The 26,387-nt window shown below is 40.3% G+C and overlaps 1 protein-coding gene across 2 annotated transcripts; it reads right to left on the reverse strand.

Annotated features, from left to right (window-relative positions):
- Positions 1 to 6,279: 6,279 nt before the first annotated feature.
- Positions 6,280 to 23,604, reverse strand: DDX3X (DEAD-box helicase 3 X-linked). 2 transcript variants are annotated; one of them, XM_032220290.1, is made up of 18 exons: positions 23,176 to 23,603; positions 21,730 to 21,787; positions 20,981 to 21,031; positions 16,947 to 17,078; positions 16,060 to 16,183; positions 14,982 to 15,149; positions 14,799 to 14,898; positions 13,366 to 13,501; positions 12,867 to 12,952; positions 12,123 to 12,221; positions 11,869 to 12,029; positions 11,613 to 11,757; positions 11,008 to 11,152; positions 10,592 to 10,773; positions 10,392 to 10,509; positions 9,560 to 9,716; positions 8,877 to 9,034; positions 6,280 to 8,777 (listed from the first exon to the last, which is right to left on the reverse strand). In XM_032220290.1, the coding sequence occupies exons 1-18, from the start codon at positions 23,218 to 23,220 to the stop codon at positions 8,698 to 8,700; spliced, it is 2,145 nt and encodes a 714-aa protein (XP_032076181.1). In that variant the 5' UTR covers positions 23,221 to 23,603; the 3' UTR covers positions 6,280 to 8,697. The 2 variants fall into 2 exon arrangements, with proteins under 2 accessions (XP_032076181.1, XP_032076182.1); XM_032220291.1 differs by lacking the exon at positions 16,947 to 17,078 and having other exon boundaries at positions 23,176 to 23,604.
- Positions 23,605 to 26,387: the final 2,783 nt, after the last annotated feature.

Raw genomic sequence — 26,387 nt, forward strand, 5'->3', positions numbered from 1 at the left:
TCGGGTAATGAACTACCTGCGGGCATAAGTTCAATGCTCCCCTGAGGAAGGCATGTACGCTAGGATGATGGCCGAGTGGCTGGTAAGAGTCCACTGACAAAATGGTGGACAGCACCTCAATCTGATGCCACAAGGTGTTTGGAGCTAGTCCCTTATCGAACCCATCTTGGAGGAAGTCCAAAATTTGTGGGAAGGACGATGTGAGGAAGTCAAGTTGACAGGCGAAGCACCAACTGGAGAATGTGGACCACATAGCTCTGTAGATTCTGGTGGTGGAAGGCCGCCTGGCCACTTGAATGGTACGAATAACTTGGCTGGAGAAACTGGCCCAAGTCAGGAGATCCTCTCAGACAGTCAGTGGAGCCACTGAGGCTCCGGATAAAGTATGACCCCCTGGCTGAGAGAGACCCACTCCTGCGGAATCCTCCAGGGCCAGTCAATGGAGAAGTGAACCAGGTCCTTCGCGGTCAGTACAGTGCCACCAGAAGCATCTCTGCTTGCTCCACCAGAATCTTCCTGATGACTCGAGGAATCAGAGGCAATGGTGGGAAGGCATAGAGAAGGCCCTTGGGCCAAGGACAATTGAGAGCATCCACTCCCTCTGCCTGAGGGGAATGATACCTGGTGAAGAATCGGGGCAGCTGGGCATTCTCAGGAGTGGCAAAAAGGTCGACCAGGAGAGCCGAATCTGCGCGCTAGCTGCTGAAACAGGTGCGGATATAGGCACCACTCCATCTGGTCCAGGGTGGACCTCCTCAGCCAATCCACACGAATGTTGCCTACCCTGATATGTGTTCCGCTCTTATGCATGCCACATAGTGTTCCGCCCACTTTCCAAGCACTTCTGCCTCTGTCATGAGCGCACTGGATCTGGTGCCCCCCTGGTAGTTGATGTCGTCTTTGCCACCATATTGTCCGCCAGGATGAGGATGTTGTGGCCCTGCACCTGACTTGAACATGCATAGGGCTAGGTGGACTGTCCTCAACTCCAACCAGTTTGTTGTGGAACAGTTCGCAGGCGGACCACCTGCTCTGCACGACCTTTTTGTGACGGTGAGCTCCACACCCGAAGAGGCTCGCATCCAATGTGATGGTCACTCAGTCAGGCTCAGAACAGTGACCCCTTGTCAATACTGCAGTCTGTTACCACCGGAGAGATCGAAGGACCTTTGAAGACTGCTGAACCTTGACCTTGGAGTTACTGGCATTGGGCCTCTGCAATGGGAGGAGGAACCATTGCCAACTCCCTGGCATGCAGGAGGAGCACCCGAACAGAAGGCGATCGCCAAACCTACTGGGTGAGGTCTTGAAGGCTTTGGATCTGTTTTGGAGACAGTGACACGAGGCAAGACGACTGCCCCCAGGTGCAACACCTTGGTAGAAGGCAACAGGTGGTTTTTCTCAAGGTTGACTGAGAACCTGTGGTGTTGAAGGGTGTCTATGGTAAACTGCAGATCTCGCGTGGTTTGCACCCTAGACGAGGACTGAAACAATATGTCGTCCAGGTAGCATTGGAGGCAAATGGGGTGCTTCTGGAGGTGTGCCACCACTGCAGTCAGGATCTTCGTGAAAACCCTGGGGGCTGATGACAAGCCGAAGGGAAGAGCCCGGTACTGGCGTCCTGCATGATAGAATCGTAGGAATCACTTGTGACCCAGTCTTATCGGGATGTGGAGCCTCTTTCTGGTCAATGGAGTTCAGCAGGTCCCCTGGTCGAATGCAGCCCAGGATTGACTGGAAGGACTGCATTTTGAACTTCTTGTAGGCCAGTTGGGAATTGAGCTTTTTAAAATCCAAAATGGCCCTCCACCCTCCTGAGCTTTTCGACACTAGAAAAAAATGAATTTTAGGGTGAGGCCTAGCCTCAGTTTGCAATACCCATGCACCTGATGTGGTCTCCTTCCAATGGTCGACAAACAGCTGCAGCCGACCTCCTATGGGGGGATTGGCCTGGTGGTCATTTACTGCAGTGGAAAGGGCTGTTGGCCAATCCACCTCAAAACGGGCACCTAGAGAAGGGCTGATAACTACCTCTGTCTTGAAATGGCTGCCTATCCTGAGATCGGTCCGATCCCTTGGGATCGGAGTGCTGAAAGTAAGAGGAACTGGCCTGCGGCTCAGCTGCACAAAAGGACTGCTTTCGAAAGTTGGAGAATCTACGATCTGTCTTGCGGGAGACGGAAGGCATAACTTTTCATTTGTCCTTATTTTCCATGAGGACAGAGTCCAAGGCAAACCCAAAGAGCTTCCCTCCCTTGAAGGGGGCTGAGACTAACTTCCACTTGGACCTCATATCCACATTCCAATGGCAAAGACATGGGAGACAGCAGGAAGTGATGTTGGAAGCCGTGGCCATCGAAGCAAACTTCGCTGCATTGAGGGAAGTGTCTGTTGTATATTCAGTTGCCGCCACAATTTTGTTAACATCCTGGCAGAGCCTAGAATTCCCTGGGGGCAGACAGGTGAGCAGCTGGCGAAGTCATGCTATGGAGGCACTGCTAAAAAAGGAAGCCAAGGTGGACACCCTTACGGCCCTCGCCACGGCCTGCTGCATCGTGGCAAGCCCTCTCTGCCTTATCTTCCACCTTAAGTCTTTCCAACAGATCAGGTGGAAGGACAGGATTGGAGGTGAGGGCAGCCACAGGGGGGTCTACATCCAGAAGTTTGAGGGGATCCTCCATGCTAGGCTCAACGGCGTAAAGCCATTTGTCATGACCCTGAGTCGCCCATGTCCCTGGTTGCACCCATTGATGCTGCACTATGTCCTTAAACAGCTTGAGTACAGGAGCCATCTCCCGAGCCTGAACATTCTCATCAAACAACCGCCCCCTCACTGGGGTCAGCAGGATTAGTATATCCCTGAGCCACAATCACCTTTGCTTTGTGCAGGATTGACTTGAACAATGAAGGCTTAAACAATCCCGCAAAGGCAGGCTTGTCAAGAACCAGCCTGTCTTCAGACAGATCTGGTTCCACAAGATCATCCTCCTCCTCTGACACCAAACCAGCACTAACGACGGAGGGAGGGGGTGAAGAGGGTATAATAGCTCTTAGTCCCCAAGGGACCTGTCTGGGGAAAACCCCTGGGGATCCCCTCCCGCAGGAAGATAAGGAAGGCTCAGGTGGACAGGTGTCCTGGCTCCCCAGTGATTCTGGGGGGGTCTGCTTGGTGGACTTGAGCCACTGTCAAGGTCTGCCTTTGGGCCCTATCAAATTGCTTTTCAAGGTACCTCAGCTCCACTGTCCTGGCTCGTAGTCACCTTCCTGGCATAGGGGCACTTCCCAATCTTTGATAGCCTCCCTGGCCACTTTCCTGGTATAAGGCCTATCCTGTGGGGTGGAGGTTGCCTCAAGCTTAGGCAATTCCATAATGGCCTCCTCCATGCTGCTCGAACCCCAGCAGCTGAACAGGGAATATCTTTGGCTCCAAGGGTATGGAGGGAGGTTGATGAAGACCCCACTCACCACCGCACGAAGAGCTGCAGGCTGGTACAGTGCCTAGTGCTCACAGCATCGCCAGAAGGGAGGAGCTCACTGAGCTAGCAGGCAGGGTCGCAGGCAGTCTAGCAAAGGTGGCTATTGGAGGATGGCAGCTACCAAAACTTCAGAACACCTTTTGCTGTTGCTGAGGTCTCTGCCAGCAGTCCGGATTGAGGCGAACAGCTTCCAGAGGCTGCGGCTGCAGTTTGCGGCGATCTTCTTTGGTGGGAAAAAACCACACCCAAAATGGCCACCGATGGTGCCAATAAGATGGCTGTGCCCAGCAGCACGCCATGTGGTTGAGGATCCGAAATCGGCTGCGCAGCTCAAAACCATACCATGCGATCTCCCAGGTGCTCAGCGGGCTGCCCTGTAGCCAGACGGGCCGCCAAAGCCTCGGATGGTCCCGCCAGTGAAGAAGACAGCTGTGGTGGTGGCAATCACGTCGGAGAAGCCGACAAAAAATGCGTGGAAGGAGAGGCAGTCAGAGTCCTCTCCAGAGCGAGGAAACCGCACTAAAAAAAGAACAGCCAGCCAAGGAAAGAAGTGGAAATCCAACTAAACTAAAAAACAGAAGAAAACAACAGGTAAGAAATAAAAGGATTTAAGAGAAAGCTAATAGCTGAGCTGTGAATGCGTCTGAATGGGCTGACTGAATTGAAAAAACTGAGGCTAGGAGCCAGGAGTTGTCAAAGAATTTCAATTCAGTCTGTGGGCAGTGTGACAGAATTTAACCCTTGCTTGGACACTCCAAGTGTTGCACAGAACAATGGATACAAACTGATCAAGGAGAAGCAACCTGAAAGAGAAACTTCCCAACAAGCAAGGATAATTAAACAGTGGAACAGGTTGCCTTCAGAAATTGCAGGTGCTTCATCACTGGAGGTTAAGAACAGACTGGACAGTCGCTTGTCTGAAATGGTATAAGGTTCTCCTGCCTGAGCAGACAGTTGGACTAGAAGACCACAAAGGTCCCTTCGAGCTCTATTCCAATTCAGTTCTGGTATGAAGCTGCTATGCAGCAGTCGGGTACTAGCAGCAATCCCACCTATTGTTGGAGCCTAATTTCACAATTAGTGTCTGATATCTATTACATAATATCCTTGAAAGCCAGAAGAATCTATAATAGCCTCCAACATCCCTGCCCCTGTACTGGAATTAGTTAATGCTGCACTTGAAGTCAGGAGTGCACATCTCCAAGATTATGCCTCAAGATACACAATTAAATGATTGTAAGCTAGCATTTCAAAATCTATGCTGGTCAGACTTGAACAGTGGAATCATTGATGCTGTCTGGGTTTGTTTGCTTGCATAGTATTACCCAACTAGGTGTGAACATGGGACTTGCTCCATTTACATATTGTAGTTTGCCCTGCAAGTGTTCTCAGCAATATGGTTTCCTCAATAGTTCAATTAAAGTACAGCAGCCACAATTGGGATCTGAATATTGGTTACCAAGCTACATGGTTAAGTAACATCACATGACCAATTTTATGACCACTTTTTAACCAATTAGGGGAATTGTGGTCATTAAGTAAATCTGGCTTCCCCAAATTGATTGATTAGAAGCCAATTCAGGTTACAAATTTCAATCACCTAAGATGCTGTTACAGTTATAAAACCCAGTTGCCAAGCACCCAATCTGCCACATGGCTGGTGGAGAACATGTCATCAGTCACTTTTTCTGAGATCACTAATTTTGAGCCATTGCAGCTCAAGAACTACCTGTAACTATCTGTGATATTAATCCCTGCTTATCCCAGTGTTGGTACTGAATATAACATGTACTGGTTGTTTCCTTATTTTCTTTTGAACAGTGTGTAAATATGGTTTTGTTTGTTAATGGCTAAATGGTCTGAATGACAATCTTTTAGGAATTTCCTAACATTTAAAAAAAATTCTAGTCACCCTTCTCAGTAAGCAACTCCAGGTATTGCATATGACAAAACATGAATTACAAAGCAATTAAAGTATATATGGATGCTCAGTTTCCCAACTGAACCTACGGCATTTGATTAGTTTTGTCTTCTGCTACGGTAGCTGGCAATCTCTGAGTTGCTATGTGAACGGCAGCCTTCCTGTTTTTATAATTCTGCTGTCATTACCCTTCCTGCTTAATTTTGCTTTTAATAGTTTGAAAAATTTGTAAACCACTTGTTACTGGGGGAAGGGCACTGATCAGCATTTTTTTTTTACTATATTCTTGTTCTGCTATCCTCCCCCAAACACCATTCAAACCTAATACACAACTATTTTTCTAAGGTGGAAAACAAGTTCCTGGGTAACAGGTTACATTTGTTGATGTGAACATGCCGTTTGTTATCTCATTCATACATACATACACACACACACACACACACACACACAGACTCATAACCTCAAACCCCCAGTTGTACTATAAAACAATTCTACTTCAAGGGTCCAATGCATATTAAAAAGTGGTGAATGTAAACATACTCTCCCAGTCCCAAAAGTGGTTTACAGGATCAGTGACAAGTAACTGCCAAATTAGATACATTTTATTTCTACTGTATAATTATATCAATAAGCAACCACATTTACAGTTTTCAACCATTTACTACTTATTATTCAGGTAAAAACTAGCATCTATATTGGATTAGTGTACCAAAAAGCAATAAATGGCTTTCTGTCTACCCCAAACTAAAATATCCCACTGAAAATTCAGTTCATGATACCCAGATTTAATCAGATTAGGAAAAGCAGAATCATTAATTTTTTCAACAATCTATTTTTAAACCACTCCTTTCCACCTACTGTAAGAATCAAAACTACACAGGATGCATTTCAACTTTTTATTTTATTAAAACTGAGTAATGCACAGCACATGCAGTGCTAGCATCTAAACTAATACAATAAGCAATTACTAAACCTACAGTGACCTGACGTTCATAGTGTTTACACTCAGCAAGTTTAAACCCATTCTTTGCATATGACTCTTTATCACAACTGAAGAATATTGCTGGTTGTAAAACTCACTAAAATGCTATTGCTGAATGTACAAGTCACTGATTATGCCAATACAACAAAGATAACCACATGTTTGAGGATTGCAATGTGCCAGACATTCACTGAAAAAAAAAAACCACACAACTAAACAAAAACTCACGCAACAAACATCTGAGAATCTGGACACTTCACATCAGTGTTTTGAAGTGTTTCATTAATATCTTAAGACAAGTGTATCAAAACCTTGGCATGTTTAATTTTAAAGTTGCCAATTTTTGTTTTACTATCAGAAAGTTATGGCTACACTGCTAATGCCGGGTCTGCTTAATTTGACTTAAGAGTTTAATATGACTTAAACATTAAAAGCTCACACTACCCCGAAATATATAATTTCACGCATACGGTGACATTCAACATTCAAGTGCCAGTGTTTTTGTACTGTCTTTTGGTCAAGTTTCTTTAAACTTTCAAAGAATCACTTTTAGGCTTACAAAAATAAATATTTGTCAAAAATGTTCAATAAATATTACACAAAACTAGCAGCAAAAAGTATCTAGAAATCTGTCGTGTGCAAATAGTTTTCTTCCCAACCATTATTCCCATGGTCCCAGTTTTAGAATCTAGTTCCTTCTCCTTAGCCAAGCTGCGTTGTCTCCCAAGAGACAAAATAAGATTGGAAGTTAAGGACACGCACACAAGACATATAAAATTCTCTGAATGTGCAATAAAAGAAGTATTTTGTAAAAAGTTATGGGCAAAATGTACAAGGGCCTAAATCTAGACTAATTGAAATAGCACCATAACAAATGACTTCAAATACTGTCAAGTGCACCTACTTAAAGTTTAGTACAAGGCACAATACACTTGAAAAGATCTATTGCACTTTAGGAGATTTTGCTGTTGTCCTATGCCACTTAGAGAAAGAGTTGGTAATACCTCTGGCAACAGACATTATCTCAGAGATACCAAGTGACAGAGGCCTTTTTACTGTTGGAAATACTCATCTTTGGCCAGATCAGCATTAACAAGACTAAATACAATGGAAACCTATGCAACTAAAACTGACTAAAACTGCACTTGATAGCAGAATTGAACCTTGTGCAGTTATGTACATTCCAACCTTTGTGATTTCAGAATTTGTTACTCTTCTGGAGCCATTTTACAAGTCTATAGTAAGCCAGTTATCACTTCAACGCAGCTTGAACAGAGTAATGTGAATCTGCATTAAAATAAAGCCTGCTGCATAATTCTTCCTGTTCATTCCCCCTTGACCAAAAAACATCAACACTAGCATGCGTTAAGACCAAAAAAATCAGTCAGGCCCTTTTTAAAAAATGGACCTTCACTGTTATGGTCAGCCATTCTACCATTTCAACTTAATATGGCAGGCAATTTTGAAACGTCTAAGTAGATGAATTCTCCTAAAAACTATTTCAAGTTCAGACCTTTAAACATTCCCTGTAATGTTCTGCCTTCTATTGGCTAGCTCACATTAATAATCTGCCTAAACACTGGAATTGCTGTGTTTCCTTGCATTTACTTTTAAAACAGTGCTTGTATGCATGCAATCCATACATCACCTCATTATCAGGACTGGAATGGCTTTTTAAAGACAATCAGGTTCGAAGTACCTATCCAGGATAGAGTGAGCAAATCAACTTTAACTTTGTACAGTTTTGCCACATTAGAAACTAATTCCATTGATATGCTTCAAGATGTTTTATTTTTCAAATCTCCAATATCAAAATCCTAATGTAGGCCACTGCACAAGTTTACTTTTTTTGTTTTTGCAGGTAAAGTGGATGAATCAATGATTCCTGTAAGTTGTATCACACCTGTGTGCCAAGGTTTGATTTTTATAAAGCCCAAGTTGAATAATTTTGCAAAGACAATTGATAATCTTGGGCATTACTGAGCCAACAGGACATCAAAATAAAAAGTTGTCTAAAGTTAAAGGCACAGTACATTAACAAATGATCCTCAGTCACAAAATTATAAATACAGTTTAGGAGTGAGAGTGGGGTTGGGTAAAGGAGTTAATCCTGACTACAGTGGAGTCTTTAAACCTTCTTCAAAGTAGGGCTTCTGTTCCTTTCCTTCTTGTGACCTTGAGCTCCCTTAAAAAAAATTCAGTGGAGAATCACAGCTGGTAATGTACTGCGAGTTCTTGAAGCTACACAAGGTATAGTCTGGCTAAGTTACATGTGGTTTCCATATTAGCTTGTTTGGTAAGATTCTGCAGCAAGCAGATCAGTTGCCCCACCAATCTACCCCCTGAGAGTTATAGTTTCCTCCATATCCATCACTGTTGTAGAAGCCGCCATAGCCACCTATTAAGACAAGAGATGAGAAATTTAAGATACAATGAAAATGTTCACGATTTTTTTCTATCATCTTTCATCCCAACCTAAACAACATAAAAGATTTACCTCCAAATCCTCTGCTACCTCCGTGACCACCACCACCACCAGTACCACCACTGCGACCACTACTTGCACGACTGCTGCCAAAACTACTGCCCCCACCGCTGCTGCTGCTGCTGCTGCTTGTTCGATAATCTCTGGCACCGAAGCCTCCACTGAAGCGGCTGAAGGAAAACAAAAGGGTAGGTAAGACAGTATTTGAAGTAGCCATGAACTCCATTAAATAATAAACCCTCCATTTAATTAATTCTTATATTCTGTATCTGTTTTGCTACTGCACACCTGTTATCAAGCAATAGCTACTGTCTCAAATGGTTGTTTTTTTAAAAAAGACTTTCTATTATTCATTCTCTGCAGAACATTATTTCAAAATTTCAACTGAACTGGCATCTAATTTCACCAAACCAAAAAGTCTAACACAATAAACAGGGAACACCATGCACACTGCCCTGAGGTCCTATAAGAAAAATGGGATATAAATCTATCAAACAAGTACCCTGGTCTTTCAAAAATGAAACAGTCCTTTACTTTTCTTAGGAATGCAAAGGAATATTGGAGCAGTAAAAAACTCTCACCCTAAAAACACAGGAAGTAGAATAGCTTGCAGTCTAATGTAACAATAAAACAGAGTGAAGCTCTAGCCAGCTACATGGAAGGCAGGTTACTCAAACTTAGTTCATTCATATTACCCTTTGGAACGCCCACGACTGCTTCCGCCCTTATGATGCTGCTCATATGCCATGTTTTCTAGCCAAGATGGTACTTCCTGTTTAGCTTCAACAAGCAGATCTAACAAGTCTTTTGTGATATTTATGTTCTTGTCATTAAAAAATGACGTGGCAAGACCTAAAATAAAAGTTACGGGAACATAGAACTTCAGCGATCTGTACTTATTTTCAAAATGACACAAATAAAAGCAGATAGTCCTTCCTGACCATTCATGATGAGCTCTTAATATCAGTAGATTTATCATTGCATTTATGATAATTTTCCCCCTTTTGTGTGAAAGATAAGCCATGGATGGGCTTTTCCTTCTACAGTGCATGATTCACAACAATGAAAGAAATAACATGTCAAAATCAAAGGCATTTAAAAGGGGATATTATTCAAAATGTTTTAAGTATAAAAATTGAAAACCTGGGATACTATATTTTCAAATATATTTTTCAATGTGAAAGCTTCTCAGAAGCATAATAAAACTATCCAATGCAGATTTCCATTAATTAATTTTTTTTACAAAACCAGCAACAAGATTTGTAAGTTCATTTACTGCATTACAAGGAACTTATGAATTGTCTCAATAATATATACATACACTGATCTTTCCCAACAGCCTTTATTGCTAGAGGTCTCCTTAAAAGTATTTGCATTCTAATCTATGTCCACTGTTACTTTGAAAAGGCTTCTTTCAAATAGAGGTTGACAAAATTCTGGGCAGCTACAATCTCATGTTATTTAGCACATCTGCATATAGAGAGCTTAACAATTACAAAAACTCCATCAAGATTAATGCTCTCTTACCAAGATTTCCTACACGGCCCGTACGGCCAATGCGATGCACATATTCTTCTATGTCACTTGGCAAATCAAAATTTATGACATGTTTAACATTGGAAATATCCAGTCCTCGTGCCGCTACCTATTGGAAGACAAGAGGGGAATCCTGAGTTCCCAAAGATAAAATTAAAAAGACACACACAGATATACAAATATATCCTTACTGCAGTGGCAACCAAGATGGGACTTCTGCCAGAGCGGAACTGATGTAATGCTTCTTCTCTATCTCGCTGACAGCGATCACCATGAATACTGGTGCAAGCATATCCTTCATTGTACAGGAAATCCTCCAGAGAATCAGCTCCCTTTTTAGTCTCTACAAACACCAGAGTCAAGGATTCCTTGCCTGCACATACAAAGAATTTCATTAACTAATGGTGTATCTGTCAATATAGCACGGCATGGTATAAACTAGTGCTTATTATTGCAATAATAAAAAGATGTTACTAGGCAAGCTAGTTGCAGACAGATTGAAGTAAGAAGTCAATTATAGGAGAAAAGAAGGAAAAATCTTAATTCTTCTCCTCAGCTAACACAGATTTACATTAGATTTATGCTGGAATTCTTCCTTAGTCTTTACCTGTGGCATTCAAGAGATCAAGCAGAAATGATCTTTTGTCTAAGTCTTCCACCCACACTACTTTCTGTGTGATGTTCTCAGATGTAGAGCCAACTCGGCCAACAGCCAGAAAAATATATTCCTCCAAGAAATCACGAGCAAGCATCTAAAAAATAGCACTTAATTAGCATAAACAATATGCATCTAATCAGAGTTTATCAATCCCCACAAACCTCTATGGGGGTACAGACCTATCTCAACACTAGGGAGTTAATTAAAGACAAGTTCTTCAAAAGAAAACTATTCAAGAACTGTTTTTTTTAACAAGTTTACCATAGACATGTCTATAGATTCAGTCATCCAGTTCATGCTTGTCCCAAAGGTGCTGTTCAAAAGGCAACTGGACTGTTTTTTTCCCTTGGAAACATTTCACTTCTCATCCCAGAACTGAAGAAGCTCCTTGGATGAGAAGTGAAACATTTTCAAGGGGAAAAAAATCAAGAAAGTCCAGTTGCCTTTTGGAATAGCAGTGTTGGGTTTACCATAGATAACTATTTTCAGTATATCAATTCCCTTTAATGTGCTGAATCTTACTGGAAAGTTGAACATCATGCATAAATAAATACCTGGATTTCCTTTGGAAAAGTAGCACTAAACATCATTGTCTGACGGACACCCTTTGGTGGCATAGTATCTTTTTCAACAATACGACGAATCTGAGGCTCAAAACCCATGTCAAGCATACGATCAGCTTCATCCAAAACCAAGTATCTAGAAAATATAAAATAGCACATCAAGAGTTCCACAATTCCATACTGACAAGGAAGTTCCAAAGTATCCAATGCTATCAATATTACAAAACTTATTATCTGTATTACTTACTTGCAGAAGTCCAGGCCTATCTTTCCCCTCTCCATCATATCTACAAGGCGGCCTGGAGTTGCCACAAGCAAATGGCAACCACGTTCCAAGTCACGTATCTGTTGGCCAATGTCAGCGCCACCATATACAACACAAGGACGGACTTTGGAACGATAGGCAAACTAGAGGGTAGGAAATTTCAGATTTTAGAATTTCAGATCTAAAATTATGCCTTGTGATCTGCTAATAAGTTCCCAGGAGCATGTAACATTTACCTTTCTAGCTTCTTCATATATCTGCACTGCCAATTCTCTTGTTGGAGCCAAAACTAATGAAATTGGGTATTGTTTACGACGCCCATATCTTCCATTTTCCTGTAATGTTACAAGAGCAGGATGTCACTGAAGGTATAAGCCCAATGTTATGCAAGACATTTCATTCTGCCTCAATACTTCCTTGAAGTTAAACAGCAATACAGTCCTCAATTTGCGACAATTGAGCCCAAATTTTGCTAAGCAAGGCAATTAAAAGTGAGTTGCACTTTATTTTACATTTTGCCAGTTGTTAAGCAAATCACCGAAGTTAGGTGAATCAAGCAGTTGTTACGTGAACCTGGCTTCTCCCATTGAGTTTGCTTCTGGAAGCTGGCAGGGAAGGTTACAAAGGGTGACATGATTCTGGAACAGTGTAAATGTAAGAAATACACACCAGTTGCCAACCATCTAGGTTTTGATCACATGACCAAGTTATTAAGTCTGAAAAACTACCATGTTACTTTTTTCAAAGCCATTATAACTTCAAATAATTACTAAATGAGTGGTTGTGTGCCTGTACAGCTACTTTTGTGCTAAAACAAAATTAGTGTGCAACTTTCCTCTGCAGAGGCAAATGAGTTTGAGTTACATTCTCAAACAGAAACTTTATTCCCATACATTAACACAGAAATGACAAATGGATAACAGCATGATAAAATGCACAGTATCTAGATATTGTTTATATGATGCAAACCATACACTTGCCTTCATGGCTCTCAAAGCATCACCTGGACCATCTGTATATATCTGACTCAATATGGGAAGAAGGAATGCAGCAGTTTTCCCAGAACCTAGAGAAAAAGATGCATTAAAATTTGATAGCAATGCAAAATCCTATTATTTCTGAAAAATTCAACCAATGTGGTGGTGGTTGTTATTATTATTATTAATTATTATTACAAGAAGTTATACAGAAACCTGTGTTGGCTGCAAATGGTTTTTACTCCAATGGTCAAATTAGTGGTAGTTAACTAATACAGCCAATTGTAAAACAGCAGGTCTTTACAATTTACCCAAACCCCTCCAACTTGGAGAACAGCACTGGCCCATTCTCAGCATTTATTCAACACTTCAAAATACAATAATCAGCAAGGTTTCTAAAGGAAAGAGTTCAAAATTTGTACAGCATGGATTTCATAGTTGCTAAATTTTATTTTTACTTCATTTAGAACATGCAGCTATAACATAAACATTACAGACTTACCTGTCTGGGCACAAGCCATCAGATCTCTTTTGTCTTTGATGATAGGAATAGCATATTTCTGAACAGGAGTAGGTCGAGTGTAGCGGGTGAGTTCAATGTTCCCCATGATAATTTCCCCCATGTCAACATCGCTAAACTGCAAAGGTATTTCAGTTATTAAACAGGAGTATTCTACATTAGTCTAATTACCTTATTAGCCAGTGTTGCATTCATATGGACACCTGATTATGAATGGATGGAGCACTCCCATCTACCCAATGCCCTTGCTAATGAAGTAAAGAAGCTTGTTTGATTTTAAAGTTTTGGTAGGAATTTGACTTTAAGGTGGGCAAGTGCTAGTTCTAAGCTTGACATTGGGGCTAACAGTTTTTTCCCCATGTATAGTAGACAATCAAAAGCAGCTAATTATAATTCCAGGATGCAATTTTTTTGTTATCTGGTTTCCATTGAAGAATAGTTATAAAAAAAACCCAGGACTTGTTTTTTAAAAATTGGACTGTGCCACACAATCAACTGGTCTCATTTACAGATAAAATGTAGGAATTAACAAATTTAGGTGAAGCAGTATTCCTAAAGCTGTTTTTGAGCATGCTATGGTCATGCAATGCACTCAATGTAGAAAACAAGCAAATAGTCCTCAATTTATAACCATTCATTTAATGACTGCTCAAACTTACAACAGCCCTAAAAAAAGTGTATTACCTTTTTTTACACTTACAGAAATTGGTCCAATTATCAAAATTCAGGCACTTGGCAAATGGCATGTATTTATGACAGTTGCATTGTCCTGGGATCATGGGAATCACCATTTGTAACTTTCCCAGCTGGCTTCTGATAAGCAAAGTCAATTGTGGGGTTCGGGTGGAAGAAAGCCAGATTCACTTTACAACTGCAGTGATTCATTTAACAAGCGTGGCAAAAAGGTCATAAAGTAAGGCATTTTTGCCTGGATTAGCAAAAGAAATGTTGAGTTCAATTGTGGTTGTAAGTTGAAGACTCTTGTTTTTACCTAGCCAAGTAACATCAGCAAATGTACAACAACCTAAGTTCTACAGTACTCTTGAAAATAATCCACCTGCACTGTTATTTTAGTACATTAACCTGTCAATTATTTTCTTTTTAATTATTGACTATGTAGAAGTTCCCCATTTCTCTTTCCAATATATTTAAAATGTATTTCATCCTCAATTCATTTAGCAAAAACCTCAATATAGCCCGGTGTAATAAACCAGGTGTAATAAGATGACCAAGTTTAAAAAGAATCAGATACAAAATCATAAGGTATCATCTCTTTCCAAACAAAATTACTAGCCTAAAAAATGGAACCAATGTTCTTTCTAAAGGATTAATCAATTAAAAAGTACTGATTTATTACAATATAGACGTTTAACAATTTTATCAAGTAAATGCATTATGAAACTGGTAGTACTTACACTTTCAATGTGTGGAGGACAGTTGTTGCCTGTTGCCTCAACTGGAATGTCATCATATTTTTCAAAGTTAATGCCTGTATTCCCCCCAGCGAACAGCTCCCTAGAATGAAAATAAATCAATTGTGTAATCTGCAGCATTGAATGTTTCACTGAAAGGTTGCCAGGTAAGCTTGTAATACTCACTGTTCCGTACGTTCACTTGGGGCAAGTGGTTTTGACCAATCATCTTCGTCATTTTTATCACACCAACGATTGTTTCCGCTACGATCAAATCGACCAAAGCAACTCCTATCACCACGACTTCCAATACCATCAAAATCACTACTGCATTTTCCACCGCCATCATCATATCTAATCATACAACATAACATTAAATCTACATGTGCTCCTTTGAAGTAACCTACCAATTAAATATTTAATTTAAAATATTCCCTTTTGCTTTAAAGCAGATTGCATTATTTGAGGCTTAAGGCCATATTTTGCTTTTCAGAAACATACTAAAGATATCATCCAAAGATTAATTAGATTAATTAACTAACTTGACTATCAAAATTAATAATTTCAATTTTCTATCATGTTAAAGAACCAACTTCTGGGAATCACGCTGATTTGAGGGCTGCAGCTTTTGCCCTTCTGCTATCAAAGGCTCTCCATTTAACTGTTTCTTTGCCCTTGCTATAGGAAGATTCAACTAAGTAAGATTTTAACAATTCAGATTGCGTTTATTCCAACTCAATTCTTAGTGATTAATTAGGAACTCTTGGGTACCAAGCTCTGGGTTCAGCTCCCTTTTCAATCATGACATTCATGGCCTTAAACTATTCCTTCACTCAGTACAAACTACGTCATAGGATTCTTAGGAGAATAAAAGGGAGGAAAACATGCATACTGCCTTGAGCTCCCTGATGGGAAAAAAAACTTCAAGATACTCTGTAATCAAACCAAATGGTTACAGAACAGGTTTTGAATATAAGGAAAAAAATATGCATGTAAGATTTTAGATATGGAAAATCACAAAATTTCTCATAAATTCTGAACTAAATAACCCTATTAGCCAAAAGCAATTTTATGGGAAATGCAGAGTATTTTTCCTAATTAAAATACACATATACCTAGCTATTGGTACCAAACAATTCAAACTAATTACGTATTAGGATTACTGTAATAATTTTATTAAAAGTAACATGATACAACTAAATTTCTGCAGCCAATACATCAGTAAAGATTTGCAGTTTTAAAAAAAATTAAACAAAGTGATTACCTTCCTCTTGAGCCATTGCCACGGTCAGTAAAGAAACTTGATTTTCCTGATCCACGTTCACTTCTTGCACCAAAGCTACTATATGCATCCCTGTCTCTGGCAGCATTCCATCCACCATCAAATCCTACAAATAATACAATCCATCATTAAATATTTCCAAATATATTTACAGGTAAGAAATATATTGAGAACAACCATTAATATCAACAAGTAGCCATCAGTTTTCCAAATATAACTTCTCTGTTTGTTCAAAGTAAGCCATACTGCCATCGAGTTAAGATGGCACTGACAGCAAAAAATGGAATGGTGATCCTTTCAAGCTGAATGAACCCCACCCACCCTGGATACTTTTACTTCTGTTCAATGAGGAATCAGCCTATGGCATATCTCTAGAGTTCAATCATTAGGCAACCCATACTAAATATATTATGTTCATTTAAAACTTGACAATTTCACAACAGCTTGAAAACTGGATCATTTTAAGTTTCATGTATTTGCCAACATACTGACAAGAGTAAAGAAGAAACAGTCAAATGATGAAAGATTTTGAGAATGTATAACTTCCTTGATATGTAAAACCTGAATACAGTAATTGGAACTATTGGACAATGAGCTTCAATACTTCTAAGTCGTTAATAAAAACATGAAAAGTTTTGACTTGAGGATTCAAACCGATCATCTTCGACTGTGGTAAGGATTCTAAAGACCCATTAAAATTTCAGAACTATGATATCTGTTGCATTTCAGTTTAGGAAGGCAGCTCCATTAAAGCTGCTTGGTAAGAAAATTCAAAGAATTTTCCATAAGTTCCATCAGCTTTGTCCTTTCTTAAGATCTCTAGTTTTTAATCACTAAGTTGGATGGAAGTGACAGATCCCCACGCCCACCTCTGTCATCACGTCCAGATCCTCCTCTGGATCCAAACACACCGCGATCACGATCGTAGCCATTCATCCGGCTGTCACGATCATATCCATTCATATAGCCATTACCTCCACGAGAGTCCCAGCTGGGGGAATCTTTAGCAGAGAATAAAAAGTTAAACAATTAAAGTGTTAAATGTCACTTGTGCCAGCAAATAGTTTTTGCAAGCTCCACTGTAAGTGTGACTTTTGTTGCCAAAAATGTACATTTTAAGGGCACCTCTTTTTTAAAAAGGGCAATTTGGCCTCAAATAATTAAAATTGCAGGTTTCTCTGCATCTATGTTCACAAAAGCTGCAAAGTTTATGGATACTTAATTATGTAGCTGAACTAACTTTCTTAAGCTATTGTACTATATTTGTACTATAGCTAGGTATACCAATATTGCTGCCATGCAGTAAGTTGGAAGCACATCTTAAATGGTCAATTTGAAGTAAGTCCAGCACTAAACTCAGGGTCCAATGCTAAGCTCAAAGATACAAATTAAGCATGTAGCAATTTTAAAAAGCAAAATTCTGACTAGCTAATGCTAGTATATGCATTTTTTCAGTGTTTTTTAGAATGTTAGAAGTATGTTAGAAGTCTGCAACTATTATTAGAAAGTTCATGGAAAAAGATCCAATCTGTGTTGGTTACCAGGACCAGAGATAAATGTGTCCCAGTGACCAACTGGGATTGGATTCTGCAACATTATCATGGGACACATATTTGCCTTCATTCATGAGTTCCAGTAAAAGGTTAGTTATCTGGTTTATCTTTGCAAATATTGTGAAAAGTTTCAGAAACATACCTTGGTTAATTTCCTACTGAAAATGTGAAGAGCTCAGACTATAAAGAGTAGCTAGCATTGTGAGGGATAAAGTATTTGCTACAACTAGAGCTAAAGGAATTTTCCCTTCAAAACATCACATTAGTTGAGTGCTTCCCAAACTTTGTCATATTATATCTGACAATATTTAATATACCAACAAATTTTATTTTTAAAATCTGCCATTAATTTTATTATAGTATTTTGAATAAGCTATTCAAATGTATGACCTTTTTTAAATCTTTCAGAAACTTATCCAGTTCATAGATAAAATACTTAGCACATTGTGCTAGCGTATATTATATGAACATGCCCACTGAACAGAAAACCTGTTTTATTTTAAAACTTCGAACAGATTCACACTATTGTCAAAGGAAACATTTTAACCGCATTGTTGATGAAGAAAGTGTTAGTTTTAGTACATGTAGCATAAAAAGAACCATGGCCATAATTAACTTTGATTTAAAATTAATAAAGGTGAATTTCAAGTTTTTTGTTACTATGCTGGCGTCTTGTTTAAGAACTAATAACTTTCTCACCACGTAATGATGAGTCTACAAAAGTGGATTCTGGTATTTGCTAATTATAGGTTTTTAATAAAAATAGTACTAAAAGTACTAAACTCAAAAGGAGCAAAAGAATTTAACATTTCTTCACTGTCTATTTTCTTAATCATGTAACACCAATTGAGAAAACTGTTAAATTGAGGCAAAGAAGGCATGGTATGCCTGAGAATGTGCTTGAAGAAAAAGCTCAAACTGTTAGTTAACTGCAAATTACTGCTTAGAGACATGCTCCCAAACGACAAACTTTAAAATCACTTCAGCCTGACACCAACTTACAGCTTCTTGGTGGTGGCATCGAATTGGAATAGTAGTTTGCTGTATAGTTATGGATATTGTATGCTGCAAAAAGAGCCATGAAAACTCCCAGCATTATGATTCAGTTTGAAAGCATATTAAAACATTGTTATGGAATGTCTCCAACCAGTGTTAACTTTTTCGCATCCTTATTCCAAAATGTAAAGTTTCTACAAATATATCAGCTTACCTTTGGTGATAGTAGAGTTCACATTAGAAGTATCCTGAATTTTTGTGGCCAATATGAAGATACCCCCCCCCCCCCAAAAAAAATCATCTAACAGAATGCTTAAAAAAAGGAGCTGGCCAATCAACAGCTTAGGACAGTCAGAAACATCAAAAATTTCTCACTACTTCCAAGCATGTTTCAGTCCACTATAAAGCTGGCTTTTATTCACTCACTCAAAATAGTATTACAAATCTTCTCTTTGATTGCTTTTAAGTACCCTTCACCATGGTAATATCCTTCTGGGGAAGATTAACCCAAGCATCTACCCACCTTCATTTAAGAGGTCTGTTTGATTTTCTGATTGTAACAAGACTTTTTTTTAAAACTCTTCTTCTCCCTAATCTAGTAAAAGGCCCAAAAATTATCCTATGAATTTCAATGTCACTCTGAAGTAACAAGAACCGCTGCCCACTTCAGGTATTTCAGTGAACCCTCCCACAAGACCCAATAATGTTTTGGATCGGGGTGTCAAACGTAGTCCAAGGGTCAGATGCGTCACACAGACCACACCCACCCACTGCAAAGGTCACGAAATGTCACATGATGGCAATGTGACGCCGCAAGTTTCACACTCATTTTAAATCACTCCCAATCAGCATAGTTAACATTTATATTATAAGCCAAAATGTATGAAAAACACTACTAGAAAATTACAAAAAAAATCATTCTAATGACTTTAGCCTTGTGTATTAGAATAGGTGGGTGGTGGGGTGCACTAATTTATTAATCTTTGTTATGTGTTCACAACAATTTTAAAAGTTTCTGAATTCTATTAACTTTTTACACATGTGAACCGATAAGATTAGCTATTTATGGTTATGGAAATTCTGGAAATCAAAACAATTTTTTCAAATTCTACCAAGTTCTAGCTTACAGTAAGTTTTCCACAGAGAAGACAAGAAACAGCCAAAAGGTAGTCTCATATCTGCTCTAATTTCAACAAGAAAGAAAGGCTGTAAATTCAAACCTTCTAAAAAATTTCCATAACAGTTGAATGAGTTAAGGGTCTACTGCTCAGTGGACCACATAATATCCCTCTAATTTTAAATTTAAAAATGGAAGGTCGGCCTAAATAAACTGTTAAGAACCAATAAAAATGGCACTTTGGCATTTAACCAGAAATTGTTAAATATACCTGCCACAAGACTACATCTAACATAGAAACAAACTTCATTTATTTTGCCCACTATTATCAACTTAAAATAATCCTCCCTCCCAAAAATTGGGGGCAAAACAACTTTCTTGCAAACCACAAAAAAAGTAAAAAGAACTATCTACCCCTAACAAAGCTTCCATTAAATATTTACCTTTTATTTATTTAGTTAGTTAGTTACTTGCTAACAAGATTGAATTCCAGAAATATGGATCCTCTGAGAAAACTCAAGAATGTGATTATTTCTACAACCTTTTTGGATCATTAAGTTAATTTTATCTAATATTTTTAATAACTAACTTTAACTGTCAATCAACTTTAAAAACTTCTATGAAGTTTTAAATTTTTAGCCCTATAGGAGATCAACACAAAAATACATATTTTTGAAAAAATAGCACCCACACTAAATGGAAAAAGGCCTGGGTCTCTGCTTACTTCCATTTCTTTATTACTAATGTTTTAAAAATGTTTCATTTCATCACGGATCGTTTCATAATTGCAATCTGAATCATCACAATTATCAATTATGTCATTCCACATTAGAATCAATACAAGACCATGAATTTGACCATAACTTTCAGAAGAAACAATATTTTCTCTTGGCCAGGTGTCACCATTGTTCTCTTTGCAATAAGTTGCATTAACACTTAAATAGCTTTACTGCTTAAGTGAAAATGCAACTCAATCACTAGCCTACTAACTGTATTACACTCAAGCTGAATTTCCTCTTGCAACCTTCATACTGTAAAAAAATATCAGTGTTAGTGTGCAAATTCAATTTTGTATATGCTTCCTTGCTACTTATAACCAGAGATAACACTTCTAAGCTTAGTACAGGATTTTACTAATGTTTAACGTTTTGGGGGGTTGTAATGGATATCCACCTGTGAATCAAGTTTAAATAAAGCACTATTACTTCACAATTGAAATCTGTATTAACAAACATACCCTGCTTTGAAGCTTCTCTATTTCGTAAATGAGGAGGAATGTACCGGCCTTCTGGAAGAAAAAATACTTGTTACTTTAAAAAACTTTGCTATCTAGAACATTCACAATCCATCACAGTATTTTTCTTATACTTTTCATGATTGGAAGCTGTCAGTATATAATTTTTACTTGGCTATCAAGGACAGAGAACTTCTAAACCAGAATAATTTATAAAGTGTAGTTATGTAATAACCTGCCATTAAGAGATTAAGTTACTAAGAATCAAAAGGTTTTTTTTTTTAAAAAAAAAAAAACATAGTTATATTGTAGCATTTTCCTTATTTATCCCACTAAGTAACAAGTCAATATTGCCAAAACTTAAAAAATACAGTCCTGGAACTCAGTCAACAGCGGTTCTTTTGCAGTATAAAAGGAATAAGATAGCCCAGGTAGGTGATAGTCCAGTCCAACAATCTCTATTCTTCAAATATATTCCAGAAAAGTTACAAGATTCAGAAATTGAATGAGTGATGATCTAATCAAGCAATACTGGATTAAGGAAGCATGCAGCTCATAACTTATTTTTTAAAGTTCAATTTTCTAGCAAGATTAAAAAACCATTATTTAACATTAAATATGCATTACAAATACTACTGTGGAAACAGAATAGTAGCTTGATTTTACAGCTTCAATAGAGGCTATTTTTACTGAATTGATAGACCACCCATAAGACATATTAACTCTAGCAACATATTGAGTTATTTACTTACTACTTGCTGTTCCTCCTCCACTCTGAGAGTCTGAGGAATTCAAGTCTAGACCAGCAAACTTAAAAAAATACACAAGTTATTAGTTACATTTTCAAATGAAATCTGCCAAGTTTTACCTTTGACTCAGAATATCAAGCAACTTTAATTTGTTCATTTATCAGTACTTAATTATAGAATACAGCAATTCAAGTGGTGTACCATCAGATTATTTTATATTGATATTAAACATGCCAATTGCTTCCCAATAACTACCATCCAGTTTTAAAAAGCTCTTGCTTTTTAAGCATTTTCTCTCCACCACTTCTTTTAACGTGTTACGGCAGATTTGATTTCTTTGAGCAAAATGACATTAGTTATATGCTATGCCTTATGTAGTAAATCACAGCTTTACCTTGCATTAGAAATATCGATTACTTATTTTTTTAAAAACTGTTTTAAGTATAAACATATACTTTAAACATATATAAACATATGTATAAATATATATTATGATTTTAGTCTAAATACCCTCGTTTAAAATCGCAAACCATGAGGCCGCCTCCCCGGACCAGACGAACCTAGCTGAGTCGTTTCCTGCCCGCTCTCTGCGTTTTCAGGCCGTAGCCGCTAATCCGGTGGCAGCGTCACACGCCTGCTCTTATTTCTCTAACTGGCTCCATTTCGGGAGCTGGTTCTAGCCCACACCGCCCGCAAGACTTTGCTCTGCCACCGCTCTCGACCACTGGCAAGAACGGAAGCGGGGAGCGGAACTATTTGACTAGCGTAAAGGAGAAGAGAGGGAATCCGCCTTTACAGGCGCGGTACCACCCTCTTTCTCCCCCCTCTCCGACAGGGGCTTCGAGGACAAAGGAGATGGGGGCGCGCGCGCGTATATGCGCGCGCACCCAACACTGGAAACAAGAGCGGCAGCAGTAGCTAAGTGGCTCCCGCTCCCCGGCTGGGGAACCGCGCACGCGCTTCCCCCAACCTCCCATTTCGTCACCACTCGATGGCCGCTGTAGTCCCCCGCCCGCTGCAGTTCGAAGCGAACGCCGCTAGGGGGGCCGGCAGATGTAGCACACTAGCCAGAGCCGCACAAAGCCCCGAGCAGGCCCGGCCTGTCTCACACGGCCCATGGGCATTTCACCCTATCCTTTACGCCTCGCCGCGATTCTCCCCCTTTCCTTCAGCAATCCCCCCCGCTTCATTTTCCGGTCTACTACATTTTAAGCCCAAGCCGCCAAAATCGCGGCCTCCAAAAAATGAACTGCGTCACAGTAAAATGCGCCACCAGAAGGCCGACACAAAAACCGTACCGGGCTGGTGGAGCGCGGGAAGATAGTAGGGTATCACAAGGGAAAAGGAGACTACGAGAACCCCGAAGCCAGATCGGCCACCAGTGGGGGAGGGGCGAAAAGCCCTCCCTATCCGGGCCCACCCTTGAGTTTTTCCCTTCAGTTCCCTCACCTGCTGATCTAGACCGAGGGCATTTTCCACTGCCACATGACTCATAACGAGAGATCGTTCCGGGAGGTCCCGCTCCGTGTAGATAAACTCGAATTCACCAGAAGTAATATACGCCTCGCTTACAACAGCTCTCCCACCTCCGCCTTAGAATCGCTTCTCTAACTGAAACACCCCCAGTTCGACCCGGGCCTTTATATATTCCTCCGCCCCCTCGCAGCCGCCGTGCTGACTTCAGCGCGCAAGCCACGCCCCTTCTTCCTCCTTTCGATCCCCCTCCCCCCACCTCTGCTTGCTGCAAAAGGTATCGCGGGGAGAACTCTCCGCTCCGCATTAAGAGGTGGGGGGAGGGTGAAGAAATCCCAAGACTACCGCGAGAACTAAAGTAAATTCTGGACTCCTTCCGATTCAGGAGGCGTTAGATGATACCGCGAGGCTTCCCTGCACAAAGTTTATAGCGCTGTTCACGCGAGATTCCCCCTCCTTTAGCCACCCCCTCCCTTCTGTTTTCGTTTCATAAAAACTAGTGGTTCAACCGGTTCCTCCAAGATCTCGCGAGAGATTTATCAAAAGAAGTCTGCTCTTTGCAACAGTCTCCTTAGGTCACATGAACAACCCTGCTTAGTCTAGCCGCCATCTTAGATTATGAGCGGCTTTTGCTGCTGCAGTGGCGCAGCTCTGGGTCGCGAAAAGGGAGATGGGAGGGATTCTGTGAGGGGCCTGAGGCTTAGGTCTGGAGGATTGTAAAAAACAGCACGAGAGTATATGAGTATGTCATGGAGACATGATGTGACTCGTTTCTCCCTTGTGTGTGACCTAAATTGCGGTACCCTGGCAACAACGAGGATGGGTAGTAAGTCCTCCCGCCTCTTTCTCACAGACCCGCGGAATCGCCGAACAATAAAGGGGTAATGAATTTTGTGCCTGCTCCCGCGTTTCTTATCAAGGGTAAATCCTATTTGATAACACGTCACTGTTACTCCTACAGATATTTTAAGGCCATCCTCTACTATTTTTCCAGGTCTCATCTATGATGCAAAACTACTGATGACCGTTAGATAGCAACAACGGGACATTTCTCTGTCACTCCAACACTATGGCATCTGATTTTTTTTTCCTGGGGCGAAGTTGAATCAGTGATAAGTGGTTGCAGACGCACTGATGAAAGAAATGTCCTGGGTTCCGATCCAAGTGGGGAAAAGGCACAGGAGACATGGAGGTTGCTTGCAAAGATGATTTAATGGTGGACAGGACCACATGGCTTGAGTCCTGAACAGAAAAGGTGATCACATGTTTCAATGTTGGTGGAGAAAAAGAGAAGGAGGGCTGAGATGCTGAGTCCCTGGTTTTATGCCCTCTCTAGCCTTTGATCTTGAGCTTGTATTCTTATTGGTTGTCAGACTCCCATGGGGCTATGCAGGGGCAACTCTCTAGGCTGTATTTTGAATCCAGGTTTGGTTGAGTTCTCAGATGCCATGTAGTGAGTTGGGTAAAGGGCCAATATTATCATGACTTAATCCCATCACCCTGAAGCTGAAGGGGAGAACTCTTTATTATGTAAAGGGACTGGCTTCGCCATCTTAATGGCCCATTGACAAAGTGGGTGGGGATAGGAAGCTGCAGGGAGCAATTCTCTCTTTAAAACATGTTTCTTTTCACATCCAGGGAAATATAATATTCTGCCATTTTAATATTTCCTAGGATATTTCATTTTTCTGGGAGAGGGCTGGGTGATAACTCCACAGCACAAAGATTCACTTTTAGATACACTGTATCAGTACTGGTTGTCCTATCTAGTAAATATGGGATAGTCACAGATCAACCAAATACCAACAGTTCAGAACAGCCATTTCTTCTAAAAGTAGCCTTCGTATATCTCACCAGTTTTAAAGTAATATACAAAAAATCCACTCAAGATAACATTTCAGAATCCAATCTGTGTCGGTCATTGGGATCAGAAGTTTAGTCACACTGCTGGAGAGAAGTTCCCTGAAGATGGGCTCCAGCACGAGTCTGAAAGCCCAGAGGACTAAACCTCTGGTGCCAGTGACCGACCCAGAATGGATCCTGCAACGTTATCCTGGGACACACTTTTGCCTTCATTCATGATAAAACTTAAGGATTCGTGTACTACCATAGTTACATTATGTCGCAGCACTTGAAAAGCTAATTAAGCAGGGTAGTATGGGAAGACCATCAAGCATTACAAGGGTTGTTGGCTAATCTAAGACAAAAAATACCCCAGCAATGATAGACCACTTCAATATTATTGCTAAGATTGTTTAACAAGTCTCCAGAGAGACTTATTCTCTATCATTGAAATAACTAGGATTGCTGATGAGAATTTAGATTAATCTATTAAGTTAATTCCTGATAATTATACATCATACACAAGAAGTCCTTTGTCAGCCCTTCTTCATTCAAAAATCAGGAAAGAAAACCACAGGACTCCATTGATAGAAATCAAGTGTACTTTTACTAATTATAAATGAATAGAAGCGAAGCTAAGCGAAGTCTGATTATTTAGGCGCGAAAGTGAATAATATATTGTATAATTCATTCCCCTCCCCTTGGCATCCCGTGCACAGTCCAATCATAATTCTCCCAATTGTCAGGTGTGAGATAACTTCGAAAGGCATCACCAGGATGGAATGCTGGTTCCGTTGGCCTTGGCGGGAAACACTCCTCCTCCACATGCGCAGTAAGGTGGACAGTTCAAACTCTAGAATCTTCCTCCAGCACAACAATGAGTCCCCTCCCAAATACCATGCCCCCCCCTCCCCGTTTCAATGGCAGCCGAAGCAGCAGCAAAGCGGAGGCTGACATCCGGCCCTCCTCCAGAAAAAGGCGGTCAGACCTGGAAAACGACAAAGCACGAACAACAAGAAACGGAAAGCGAAAAAAGGGGGGGAGAGAAAAAGTCAGGAAATATGGGAAACTAGGGCTTGTCAGGATAAGCAGAATAGAATTGGCGGAGCAACTCAGGGGCCTGGACATGGGATTTGTCCACCCATTCGGCATGAGAAGGGGGGAAATGCTTCCAAGCCACCAGGTACTGAATACGATTCCGCCACCTGCAGGAGTCCAAAATTTCACGGACTTCGAAATGTTGTTCACCATCAATCAACAGCGGGGCAGGTGGCGGATCAACAGGCGGACGTAAAGACGAAAAGCAAACAGGCTTAATGAGGGTAACATGAAAAACAGGATAGACC

This window comes from Thamnophis elegans, chromosome 6, assembly GCF_009769535.1.
Source record: "Thamnophis elegans isolate rThaEle1 chromosome 6, rThaEle1.pri, whole genome shotgun sequence".
Taxonomy (NCBI): Eukaryota; Metazoa; Chordata; class Lepidosauria; order Squamata; family Colubridae; genus Thamnophis; species Thamnophis elegans.

Excerpts from the sequence above, each read along its gene's own strand:
- DDX3X (XM_032220290.1), bottom strand. The coding sequence starts at position 23,220 with ATGAGTCATGTGGCAGTGGAAAATGCCCTCGGTCTAGATCAGCAG. Across the intron at positions 14,899-14,981 it reads CCAAGTGAACGTACGGAACA|GGAGCTGTTCGCTGGGGGGA; the intron begins GTGAGTATTACA and ends TTTTCATTCTAG. Across the intron at positions 13,502-14,798 it reads GTCCTCCACACATTGAAAGT|TTTAGCGATGTTGACATGGG; the intron begins GTAAGTACTACC and ends ATACCTTTGCAG.